Source organism: Camelus ferus, chromosome 6 (assembly GCF_009834535.1).
Source record: "Camelus ferus isolate YT-003-E chromosome 6, BCGSAC_Cfer_1.0, whole genome shotgun sequence".
Classification (NCBI taxonomy): Eukaryota; Metazoa; Chordata; class Mammalia; order Artiodactyla; family Camelidae; genus Camelus; species Camelus ferus.
In genome coordinates this window covers 89,379,596-89,392,565 of record NC_045701.1, presented here as the reverse complement: position 1 = coordinate 89,392,565, position 12,970 = coordinate 89,379,596, and the positions used below count along the sequence as shown (strand labels likewise).

General features: G+C 47.1%; 1 protein-coding gene across 3 annotated transcripts in view; it reads right to left on the bottom strand.

Annotated features, from left to right (window-relative positions):
- Positions 1-12,970, bottom strand: part of EML1 (EMAP like 1) — a 166,367-nt gene that overhangs the window by 104,178 nt on the left and 49,219 nt on the right. Inside the window, exon 1 of one of the 3 annotated variants that reach the window (XM_032482615.1) lies at positions 12,062-12,755. The exons of 1 other annotated variant lie outside the window; for it this stretch is intronic. In XM_032482615.1, coding sequence (XP_032338506.1) covers positions 12,062-12,680 — 619 coding nt within the window. In that variant the 5' untranslated portion in view covers positions 12,681-12,755. Of the gene's footprint in view, positions 1-12,061; positions 12,756-12,970 lie in introns of those variants that run through there. One more of the 3 variants, XM_032482616.1, reaches the window with a different exon arrangement.

The window sequence follows — 12,970 nt, the reverse complement described above, 5'->3', positions numbered from 1 at the left end:
AATACTGACATCTTGAGTCTAGACAACACCACTGGACCTCTCGTGCTTGTCTTCCAGACCCTACTCTGTCCTCCCCGGGAGGGGTGAGGGGTGTAACGTGGTCCCCTGCTCCCTGGCTCCTTTGGGTTTGCCCAGTGGGACACAGGGCAGCAGGTGGCAGGGAGGCAGGGAGGAGAGTGGGGTCAGACTGTTTATTCTTCATAACTGGCAGACTCAAGATTCGAACCCAGATACCAACTACTATATATAAAACAGATAAACAACAAGGTCCTGCTGTAGAGCACAGGGAACTATGCTGAATACCTTGTAATAGCTCATAATGAAGAAGAATATGAAAAGGAATATATGTACGTACAACTGAGTCACCATGTTCTAACCAGAAACTAACACAACATTGTAAATCGACTACACTGCAATAAAAAATTTTAAAAAATCCAAACCCAGAGCTATCTGTCTCAAAAGCCATGCTTTGAACCTGGGGGGTGTAATCTGGTGATAGACTACAGAGGATCTTGAGAGAAATGCACGTAATCTCTCGTGCTAATTCCCAGGAGTTAGTGATTCATTGTGGACATGTGTAGCCTACGCCAGCTCATCTTTTTAAACAGTTCTGCAAACGCGATGCTCCAATCAGACGTTCATGTCAGCAGATTGTGCCAAATGCGCAACAGCTTATCTTTAAAAAAAAAAAAAAAAACCAACAAAAACTCAGAGATATTCCAAGACTCCAGCCCAGATCCTTCCTAGATCGTGGGTCTCACATCTGCTGTTTCCTTTCTTGGATTCTTAGCTAGCTGAGAGAGAATGCACGCTATTGGTGATCAGAAGGCACATGTCATGGAATTTCGTGAGCAAACATATGCCCCTCATCATCTTTCTAAACTGCTCTAAAATTTTTTCCACCCCAACTCCACCCCCCCATTCCTAAGAGAGCTTAGACACTTGTCACCATTCTCTTGTTTGTCAGAGTGACCTTTGTTGCTGGTTGATGGTGTATGAGGCAGTTTGGCGTCTGAGCCGTTTCCAGGATTCTGCACCACCCTTCTTGAGCCTGGACTTGGACTGATGCTAACTTGGGGAAAAGAACACATTTCTTATTACAGGGATTCCAGAGATAAAGTGCTTAGACTTTACACAGGCTGAGCGGAGCTGCTGGTACCACAAGTGGGTGTGACCCGGTGACGCCCCAGCAGGGACTCTGACAGCCTTGAACTTCGAGGTAATGACCGCCCTCTTCTTGCACCTGGCTTTGAACCCTTAGTCAGACACTGTTTGGTCTGGGATTCTGTGACTCATAAAACTATAGTTTTAAAAAAGGTTCTGTGCAGTGGGGGGTACAGCTCAGTGGTAGAGTGAATGTTTAGCATGCACGAGGTCCTGGGTTCAGTCCCCAGTACCTCCATTAAATAAATAAATACATAAGTAAACCTAATTTCTCCCCCCTCCCAAAAAATAAATAAAAAATAAAAAAGGTTCTGCAAGGGAAAAAAGCCAGTTACAAAAGGACAAATACTGTGTGATTCCACTCATACGAGGTTCCTAGAGGAGTCAAATTCATAGAGACAGAAACTGGATGGAGGGGGCCAGCGGCCGGGGGAGGGAAGAAAGGGATTTACTGTTTAGTGGGAACAGAGTTGCATTTTTGCAAGATGAAAAGAGTTCTGTGGACGGATGGTGGTGATGGTTGCACAACCATGTGAATGTGCTTAATGCCACGGAACTGAACACTGGAAAACAGTTAAGGTGGTAAATTACATGCTATGTGTATCTTCCCACAATTAAAAACTAAAAACGGGTTCTGGAAAAGCAGGAGAATAATGAATGGAGCGAGGCTGCTGGAGAAACACGGAAAGCACTGGACCTGTTGACGGAAAGAGCGGACTGCTTCATCACTAGCCGGTTACCGCAGTGCAGCGGGCTGCTCACAGAGCACGGTGAACTTCCTAAGTGGGCAGTTACCAGACCCAAATGACCGCTTAACATTTCCACTCTGAAATGACTCACTATTTCATTCAGTACACAGGTGCTGAGGGCCCACGGTGCTTTCCAGGGGTGGGGTGGGGAATCGAGGTTTGTGGTGCGCTGAGACTCGGGGCACCCGCGTGGGGCCCCCAGTGAACTGCACCTAAATTAAAGCCAAGCCCGGGAGGGCCCCAGGCACGGAGCTGGGCTGTAAAGGTGGGGTCTGGGGAAGGGTCACTGCAGGGAGGCAGGGGCACAGCATGTGGGAACACACGTAAGCCGACCCGGCAAGTTCAGATGTCACCTGAAGTCCAGATGACAGCATCAAAGCGCACCTAGGAGGAGGGGCCGCCCGGGTCAGGAAGTGGGCGGGGGGCCGTTCACAGACTCGGCCCTGCATCTTCAGAGCAGTGGGAACTTCCTCAGGACTTCGGGCAACTCAGAGATAAATGAGATTCCTGCTATAGAAAGTGCAGAAGTGCTGTGATTTGAAGGGAAACATGGGTGAAGACAGGGAAAGTCATTCCGAGACACCCACAGCAATCCAGTGGAGGGAACACAGATCTGAGCTAGTAACTAGGGTGTGGCCTCGCCCAGAAGCAAGGGGCCGACTAAAACCACCTCCCATACCCCTTCAAGTCTGTGATCTGTCCCATTTTTTGATCCATCAGTCATTCATCAAACACAAATCAGTTGGGGAGGGTATAGCTCAGTGGCAGAATGCATGCACAAGGTTCTGGGTTCAATCCTCAGTACCTGCACTAAAGATAAATAAATAAACCTAATTACCCTCCCAAAACAAACAAACAAAAACAAAAGCAAAAAAGAAAAAAAACCACCATCAAACACACACATACAAAAAACCACACAAATGAGCACCTAGTAGGCTGTGGACCATGGAGGCAGACTCCGGGGTTCAAACTCCAGTTCTTGAAAAGGACTAGCCAGGGGACCTTGGCAAGTTATGTAAATGCTGGGGGCTCACAGGTCACAATGCTGATGACCATAACAGCCACCTCAGAGGGGTGTAGTGAGGATTAAACAGGGGAAACCTGTCAGTGCCTGGACCACTGACACTGGAGGTTGCCTGGTGAGCCCTCCAGCACTGGCTACATCTCCCTCTCCTCCCCTGCTGCTACACACACACACACACACACACACACACACACTAGCTGCCCCACACTGGGGAGAGAAAGACGAATGGAATGCAGCCCCTACCTTGGAGAAGCACAAGCTCTTGTTGGGAAATAACAACTGTGTGGTGTTAGAGCTGTAATTAAGTACAAGATGCAGTCTGAACACATATTTTGATATAATTAAATTATATCAACTCAATACAAGGCCATTTTCAAGGAAGGCAAAGAGATGACACATGGAGCCAGATTTCAGTCTTTGAGAGCAGTGGAGTGTGGGCAATCCTGCTTCATTATTCTCTAAAGGACTAATTCGGCGGAGCCAGGCTAACAGCTCGGTATCTTTATTACAGCTCCGTACGGTCCCCGGGGAGTGGTCACCACGTTTTACACATGGGATGGTTAAGCACTGCAAGTAACTTGATGTTACACAAAGTATCATCTAAGGATTTTCAGCTGTTTAAGACGATAATTGGGGCTAAAATGTGTAGCAATGCTACAGCATAGGACAGTCCCAACTCTGCCCAACTGCTTCTCCACTGGAGCATATTTTTCTAAGAATGGCAAAATTCTTGTTACACCAAATAACTGTCGGGGGCTGATTTAACAGTCAGATCTTTTTTTGCTGCTAAGAATGCTAGTTTTGCCAAGAACTACTTCACTGTGTCAATTACTTTGGCTGAAAATAATTTGCTTTAAGCCCATTAAACCACCAAATGCTTTTTGCAAATGTTTCTACTTTTTGATTCAAGTGGACCAGTGTCCAGCTCGAGACTTCCTTATTTGTGCAGATGAGTTTGGGTCCCCTCAGCCAGTCTCCTCACTGTCCCACGTTCAATTGTTCCTGGGTTCTCCCTGTAACGTTTCCTCACCTGCAAAGCCTTCTCTTCCAATGTCCAAGTCTACTGGTTCTTTGATGAGGGAGAGAGTTAAATGTCACGTGTATGTGCATGTGTATACACATACCTGTGACAGGTGTCCAAATACGTATGCGTGTGTAGATTTGTATGTGAGATGTAATACAATATATATACACACACACACACATTATTTCAAGCAGACAGAAAAGTGGTAGGAGTGCCTTCCCTGTTTAACCCAACTTAGCACACACCTGCGACAGGTGGGGCACTCTGGTGTAAGACACAGCAGATGGGCTCTGATTTCACTCAAACGATATTCACCAGGAACCCACCAGGGGCAGGCTCCGCCCAGAAAGTGATGATGGCCTAACAGGGGCTCTGAAAATAAACCACCACGCCAGGCCTCTGGGGTAATGTGATGACAGAGGTTTGGGGGCCACCAAGGACACCTCACCACACTCAGGAGCCAGGGGTGGCGGCAGGTGAAGGAGCTGGGGGTTGGCTGAGACAGGCAGCCTGAGGGCCTTGGGTGCCAAAGGGGAGGGAGGGGCCCTGAAGACTTTCAAACAGGAGGCTGCTTCCCAGATCAGGTCTATCTTCCCAGAGGAGCATTCCAAGCATCTAATTTCACCTTAGGTGAGCTTACTTGCGCCGTGGGATTCCGTTACCATCTACACATTGAGGGCTCTCAAACTTTTTATCTCTAGTCCAGACGTCTCCCGACTCCAGTCCCTGCAGCCTGCAGCCTGCAGCCTACTCAGCCCCTTGGCTTCTATGTCCCATCCGTCCCTCATGCCCCACAAGCCGCAACTGAACCACTGTCCGCCTCCCCAACCTTCTAGCTCCTTCTGTCTCGGCCCACGCTGCTCACTTGGATGGAATGAGTCAGGAGCCTGGGTGGCATCCTGGATTCCCCCTCCTCTCCACGCCTAATGACTTAAGTCCAGGTGAGGTTAGCCCCTAATCAGCACCACCTCTCCCTGGATTCACACGCCAGCCTCCCTGGCCCCACTCCACACTGCAGGGAGAGCCATCCTTCAAAATCCCTGCAAATCTGACCACGGCACTCTCTTGCCTCAAAATCCTCCACCACATTCTCTCTGCTCATTAGAAATGAGACCAAACTCCTCAATGTGGCCAAAAGGCCCCACAGGACGCCCCCCTCCCAGCCTCATTTCAAGCTTTGCTCCTTTTTCTTTCTTTTTTTGCTTTGCTCCTTTTTCCTGCACCACATGAGGCTTTATTTCAATTTCCAAAAGGTCCTTCGCCCCCTCAGAGCTTCCTACTCTGAATGGAATGTTCTTCTGCCCACCCTCTCCCCACCCCCTTTCAGTGAGTGACTTCCACACATCCAGGAAAGAGCTCACGCGGGCCTTCCTTAGTCTGATGCCCAGTAACACTCCTTACCCTTTTTCTTGGTACCATCTATTCCTGGGGTCATTAAACAACTAACTGTGGATGTGATGCTGAGTGCCCAGTTCCCAAAGAGCAATGCAGTCTGCTGAATGCAAGGACATGTGGCGCCGGGGTGTTGCTGGGACCCTCAGATCAGTGCAATAACCAGTGCGGTGGGTACTCAACTCAATAAAAAGGGAACTGAGCCTGGAGGCAGAAAGGCTAGTTGGGGCTGCTGGTTTTACAACCACCCCAGATGAGAACTGACGAGGGTCTGAGCTAAGGCAGAGGAAGGAATTATTAGATACTTGGGGAGCAGAACCTATAGGCCATGGAGATGGGAGGGCAGGGGAGAGAGGGCTGGTGGATGATGACCAGGGAAATCTGATGTTTCTGGGGAAGACCATGTTTTAAACATGCTTCACTGTCCCGTGTGCAATGTATTCACCTTAAATCGACTCCATCGGCCGAAGTGAACTTCAAGTCCCCACTCCCCGCGAATACTCGCCTCACCATCTCTATCCTCATTATCTTTAACTGTGAGCTGCTCGTTGTCCTTGAAAGGTTATTGGTGGGAATAATGGCCCCATCAGGACAATGATGCCTTCCCCTCCAGAGGGCACAGAACCAAGGACACGGCCGCTCCCGGACCACACCACACGGCGATCTGGCCGCCACCCCAGGAGGGCTGGCACCTCTGGTCCTCTCTCCCTCTATAAGAGCCAAGGTCTCCTACGGAACTCCCCACCTTGGCAGGCTCTGGGCTTGGCGTTTTTGCCCTCTTGCATCATCTAAGCCTAAAGGTCAATCTGCCCCTTCACAGTGGGGGTAGTTTATTCAAGACAGAGTGTTTAAATCTTTCCCAGCAATCTGGCAGAATAAATACGCTATTGCCTTTTAAGACACAACTAAATACTCTATAAAAATGTGGTTTTCCACACATAGTTTTTTCCAGTAAAGATACAGTGTTAGAGGAAACAAAATTGGAAGTATGTCTACCTAACTCTTGACTGAAAAATAAATACTTTTAAGAGAGATAAACTTCTAAAGAGCTCTTTCTTTAAAGTAAACCAAAAGGATGTGTACTTTCTCCTGCTGGCACATAAGGACACCCCCCCCCCCGTCCCACATGACATTAAAACAAATGTGCTGCTTTCAGCAGAATATTAAATTTATGTGTCAAATATCCAGTGAGACGAACATGGAGCATTGAGGGGGGAGGTGTACTGATAATTGTACAGTATTTAGAGTTTACAGCAAACTTTTTATTTTCACTGTTTCTGGTGGCATTTAAAATATTTTGCTAATCCTAGAAATCCTCTATTAATAAGCTAGGATTTTAAAGGTGAATACTCGTATTTTTCCTGAGAGAGATTTTCCTAAGTAGTCCAAAATACCATTGATTTTTAAGCCCTTGGAGAAACCGCTTCACTAATAAAAAGCAGTGCTTTTATGTACAATTTTCAGTGCTGTCCGTGATTCAGGTTTTCACGCTTCCAGTTTTACAGCTTGACCAGACTAACAGTAGAAAGAAAGCTGTTATTTCTTTATCCACCCTCCACTCAACTGAAATGTTTATTTTTCAAGAGACTCTCTGGCTTACTCTACCTCAGAAATTAACAATAACCAACCGAAGGTTACTTTTGAAACACGGTTTGTGAATTTCCCACCAAAATGCTTGGGTTTGTTTATCATGTCATAAATGCTTGTGGTTCTGTGCCGGGTGGAGCACCAAGTGTACCAATTAGAAATTCTCGCTCGGCACGGGATGCTTGCCCTGCAGTTTTCCATAAAAGCATTTTCTTTTGATTTTGCTATCAGAGAAAGCTTAAATCAGTCGTCTGCCACCACATAAGAATACTATAATAGGTTTGAAAAGACTTCATGTTGTTGAGTTCAAATGATTTCCTCACATGCGTTCCTTGATCCTGTTTCAAACCCAGCTATTTGCCAACCTGAAAATCCTATGATAACCAGAGTTGAGAAAGTGATCAGAATTACAGATGCCAAAATATTGCTAAGATTTTAAATAAAGTATTATCAATTCCCCAAATATAAATGCTTAGGAATTAAAACAAGTTTTCACTTCAAAACTAGAAAAAAAAATGGAAGTAGCTTCAAAAGATTATTATCGTGACTTCAAAATGTCACTGGGAGCTGCAGGTAGTGGGGACTTGACCTGCCACGGTTATTAAGAAGTAGCACCTGCAGGTGAAGAAGCCCAGCTACACTGGGGAGCTGCAGACACACCATGCATAGGCTTTACAAGGTATCCGATAAGGTCTCTCACGACGCCTTTCCAGGCAGGATGGAAAAAGGACGTTAGTCAGCATCATAACCTTTAAGGCAGTGACCAACTTCCATGTTATTGTAACGCTGAAATATTCTATAGCGTTGGGGTTATTTGCAGGATGGTAATACATATTATAATTGTGTTGTAATCTGATAGGGCTCTGCCTACTGGAAGAAAGCCCCTTCAAAAAGAAAAGAAAAAGTAAGAAAAAAAGTTGGGGGGGGCTTAGCCACAGTACATGTAAAACAGACAAAATTTTAGGTGAAGACTAACAGCAGAGGTAACGTGAAGTGACAAGCAAAAGGCTAATATGATCTTGGGCTGCATTAGTAGAAGTATAGACTTTAGAATAAGGGAGGTGAAGAATCCTGCTCTACTCTGCTCTGTTTAAAAATCGTACTTGGAATACCGCATTCAGTTCTGTCAAATTGTAAAAGGCATTTAGACAAAAGAAAACAAGTGATCAGGCAAGCCAGGATGAGTGAGGGTCTAAAATTGTGTTTTTTGAGGATTTTTTTTTTACTGGTAACGTTTAGCTGAAAGAAGACGGGAAAAAGAGCTATCACAATTGTCTTCAAACATGACCTAGTGCATAGAAAAGAGATAAAACCTATTCTCTATGGGCCCAAGGGGCAGAACTTGGGCTACATGTTGACCGCATTTAGGAAATGACTGTCTGAACTGTACAAAGAAGGAATGGGTTGCATGAAGAGATAGTGAGTTTCCAGTCCCTTGGAAGTCCTCAAACATGAGGTGAATAACCTTTGGAGCATCCCTCTCCTCTCTAGCTGTGGAACAGAGATTTCGAGCCAGGGAGGGATGGGTGGACTGAACCAGTGGAGGACGGCAGCGGGCGAGGAGGGCCACTTCAGCTAGAGCCGCTCCACGCTTATCTGCTTTACATTTGGGTTCCTGGGTGAGCTGTAGTTTGAAGAAACATTCAGAGGCTTAAGAAAGTAAACCATGAGATGAGATCACCACTTTGGTCCCCTCAAATGCTGAAATTCTATCAACTATGGTAACTAAGCAAGAATGTGGGTTAACTTGTTTTTTGTTTTTGTTTTTTGTTTTTGCATTGACTTGGTCTGATGAGCTGTGATTGATGAAAGTATCAGAAGTGACTCACAGAAATGAAACAGCAATAATATTAGGTTCCTCCCACCCACTTCCTTCCCTCTTTCATCCAGTTCCTTGATTCCCCAGTCTTGTATCTGGAAGGTGTAAGAAGAAGAACTTGCTATCTAGATTTCAAAACATTCAGACTGGTTCCTCAAAAATGGTAAACCCAGAGTTACCACACGCCCCAGCAATGCCACACCTGGGTATCTACCAAAGAGAAATGAAAACATACATTCACACAAAAACTTGGACATGAATGTTCACAGTAGTATTACTCATGATAATCAAAAGGCAGAACCATCCCACATGCCTAGCAACTGGTGGATGGATAAAATGTGGTCTATCCCTACAACAGAATAGTATTTGGTCATAAAAAGGAATGAAATACAGACCCGTGCTACAATGTGGATGAACCTTAAAACATGGTGCTAAGCGAAAGAAGCCAGACACGGAAGGCCAAATACTGTAAGATTCCATTTACATTAAACATGCAGAGTCCATGGTGACGGGAAGCAGATTAGTGGCTGCCAGGGGCCAGGGCGGTGGGGAATGGGGAACAGGACCTAGTAGGTTCTGGGATTTCGTCTGGGAGGTGATGAAGATGTTCTAAAATTAGATAATGTTGATGCTTGCACAATAATGTGAATATACTAAAAGCCACTTAAATGTACACTTTAAAAGGGTGTATATTTTTAGAATGTAAATTGTATCTCTATACTGCTATTATTAAAACAAAACAAAAAATTCACATTGGTATCCAAGCTTTACTGGTTGTATGACCTTCTAAAGTCAGTAAGTCTCTTTGAGCCTCAGTCTCCTACAAAAAGGAGGACGGTGATGCTTCCTTCGACCAAGGAAACCTCTGGAAGAAATATGGAGTAAAGGATGGCACTTCCCAAATGAGAAGCTGGCTTGGAAACAATAGCTTTCATCCACTTTCCAACTATTGTAGTTTTACTTAGGGCAATAAACTGAAGCTTGTGATTTCTAGCTCACTTTACAGAGTTCTAAATAGTTTGAAGAAGAAACATGGCACACACTTTCTACACACACATCTTTTAGATCCTGAGAGGGCCAGGATCTAAAAGATGAGAAGGCATAGTCTCTCTTCAGGAGGCTAATACTGCCTGTGTTGACATTTAATATCCGTTACAAATTAATTAGGAGCGATAGTGAGGAAAAAAACCATAATGGAAGATGGAGGTTTCATTCATTAGAACAACATCCTCTCTCGCTCCAGTCTCATTCATATCACTAACGGCTGTCTGTATCTCACCGAGAGGACGTTGCCTGTGACAGGCATCCACGTAGGAAGTATGGGTAGTATTTTCTGAAGCTAATACATAACTCTGCCTTTTTAGTTCCTGTCACCATCAAAAGCACGAAGTGCTGCTCTACATCTAAAACTCTGAGTTCACAGATTATACTGTTGTAGTCTTGTCATTGTGATGTAAATCTCTAATTTAAAAAGAAAAAGCTTTTTTTTCCAATGTAGCTAATAAAATATCCAAATGTTTAGTGCTGGGTGAAAGGGTGTCTCTGTGATTTGCTGCTTTAATTGAATCATCATAGTAATTAAACTGAATTGCATTCATTTGTATTGAAGCCTCTTGAAAATAATTTTACATCAAAATTTTACAGCCTAAGACATCATCAGTTAACATGCCTTTCTGCCTCATAGGCTACTCTTCCTTTAAACTTTAACAATAAAACAACCAAAAAATAAATACAGAGCTATAAGCATTTTAGGAAAAGCCATTCAACAGTTATGACTCAATTGTACTTTGAAGTGATCTTATTGCTTGATTCTAGTTATTTTAAAGTCATTTTTCTTTAAACTGTTAGCCATATGATATAAGAGTTGGTTTTCACTTTCTTCTAGACACCATTACCAGTAAAATTCCTTACCAGTATCTCTAAACTAGCAATTAACAAGAAAAGGCAGAAAACCAAAACATACACGAATAGATGTGCAGGTCAACTTCATGACTGAACTGCTATTTAGACAAAATGACTGGCCCCAAACAACTGCTCAAATACCTCCTTAGTGTTTTGGAGTGCAAGACTGTTCCCATGGCTCTAAACTATATATAAGAGATTCCAGGGGCCAGCTAGACACATTCTATCTGCCTTCAACTCCGAAACTGCTGTCAAATTTGGAGAGAGCAAAAACTTTCTTTCATTCCACTGAAGAGGGCATTATCAAGTTAATGAAGGCTCATATGTGATTAATATGAAAATTGTAAGTTACCAAAACTATCAGAATGTATACTCTCCCTAGAAAAAGATAAGCTTTGCAGAAATTAACATCATCACAGAGGGTGACTCAACACAGTAATCTTATTGCTACAGAGAATAGCTCCTATTTGCAGACAGGTGTTGTATAACTAGAAAGTTCCCCTAAAGCTCAATTACAATTACAAAATAAATTGCTCGAGTTGTCAAAGCATCTAGAGTTCCAAATTATTCCTGACTGCATCGGGGCAAATTCTATCAAATACACATTAAAAAAAAAAAACAAAACTTCCAGGATCCTCTAATAAAGCAATAAATCCAACATATAAAACAGTGTATGGTGAACTTTTGTGCATAAATTGTCACACATCATGGTCTACCAAAATATTCAGTCTGCTGTGAACATCTTTTTCAACCCTGTTAGTTGAGACTAAAATCTTTCAAGCACGTAGGATTTTATATATATTTTTTAAGATGCCGTATTAATGTTTCCTTCCATGTAAAAAAAAAAAAAAAATCCATCACCCTGTAAACAAAATAGCCGAAAGACTTTCAAGCCAGGTTCCCTTTGCCTGTTCGTTAAAAAAGCTCTAGATTGCATGAAACTGGGATGATTCCATCAAAGTAGAACTGAATGGATCCCGGGGGTCTATCCGCAACAAACACTGCGCACATCCTCGAAGGAGTGTTTTGTTATTAAGTGATTTGTTTTCCGAGTTCCTCATCCAGACATCTCCAAACGGATGTGAGTTTGGAGGCAGAAAGCAACACGTCCCCGGAGCCCCGGGGCGGCCGGGCCACCCCACGCGCTGCCCGGCCGGTGCGCTCGCTCGGGTCTCCCCGGGACCCGCCGCCCCGCGCGCACTGGCCGGCGCGGGAGCCGGGCGGGGCGGGGGCGCAGCGAGGCGCAGCCCGGGGCCCGCGCGGCCCAGCACAATGCGCCCGCGGCGGCGGGAACCGCGCGCCCCTCCGCCGCAACTTTGCGCGGCCTCCCCGGCCGCCCGGCCTCGCCCCTCGGCCCGCTCCCCGCCGCGGCCCCCGCCCGGCCGGCCGCCGCCCCTCACCGTTGCAGAACTGGAGCAGCGAGGACGTGTCGTACAGGCTGCTGTAGCTCGAGAAGCCGTCCTCCATGCTGAGGCCGCCGGGCAGCGCTCGCTTCCCCGGCCGGGCCGCGCCGCCGCCGCTCACCCCCACACTGAGCCGCGCCGAGCCGCGGCCGGCGCTGGCGCTGGGGCCGGCCCTGCTGTGGCGGCGGCCGCTGCCGGTTACCATGGCAACCCCGGGCCCGCCGCCGCCGCCGCGCGAGCCCGGCGCCCGCTCTGCCCGCCAGGGGGCGGCCTCGGCGGGGGACGTGGCCGGGCGGGGACGGGGCGGGGCCGCGGGCGGGCCGGCCGGGTCCCGGGAGCAGAGGGCGGGCCTGGGGCCGGGATGCCCCAGTGGCGCCGCGGCCAGGGCCCGCCTCCCCGCGCGGCCGCCGGCGCCCCCCAGGAGGGCGGGACGCTGGGGTGGGGGTGGGGGCGCGGGGACAAAGGAGAGGCGGCTACGCGGGAGGGGAAGCGCGGCGAGCGGGGGCGCCAGGCCGGGCCCGGGCAACTCCTCCTGCGGACGCCGGAGCCCGCGCTCCTCGGGGGCGCTGTCCCCGCGCCCGCGCCCGCGCCCGCGGGCGGCTCCAGGACCAAACATGGACAACTTGTGAGCCCATTTCGGCCGCGTTTCCACCTCGGAGCAACTCCACTTTTGGCCACGTCCTGCCAGGCGCGCCCCTCTCTGCGCACGTTCTTCCGCCGCAGCCAGGCCCTGGCTCGAGTGAGAATTAGCGCAGGGTTTGTAACTCCGCTTGAACCTTTGCTCGCTGGCGGAAAAAGATGCGGCTTCCCACTTTAAAAAGAGGCCCTCGTAATGTCAGGCTGGAAAGGCTGCTGCGCTTAAAGGAGCTAAAACATCTGCTCTCTTCCCTCCCACTCTGATCAGCC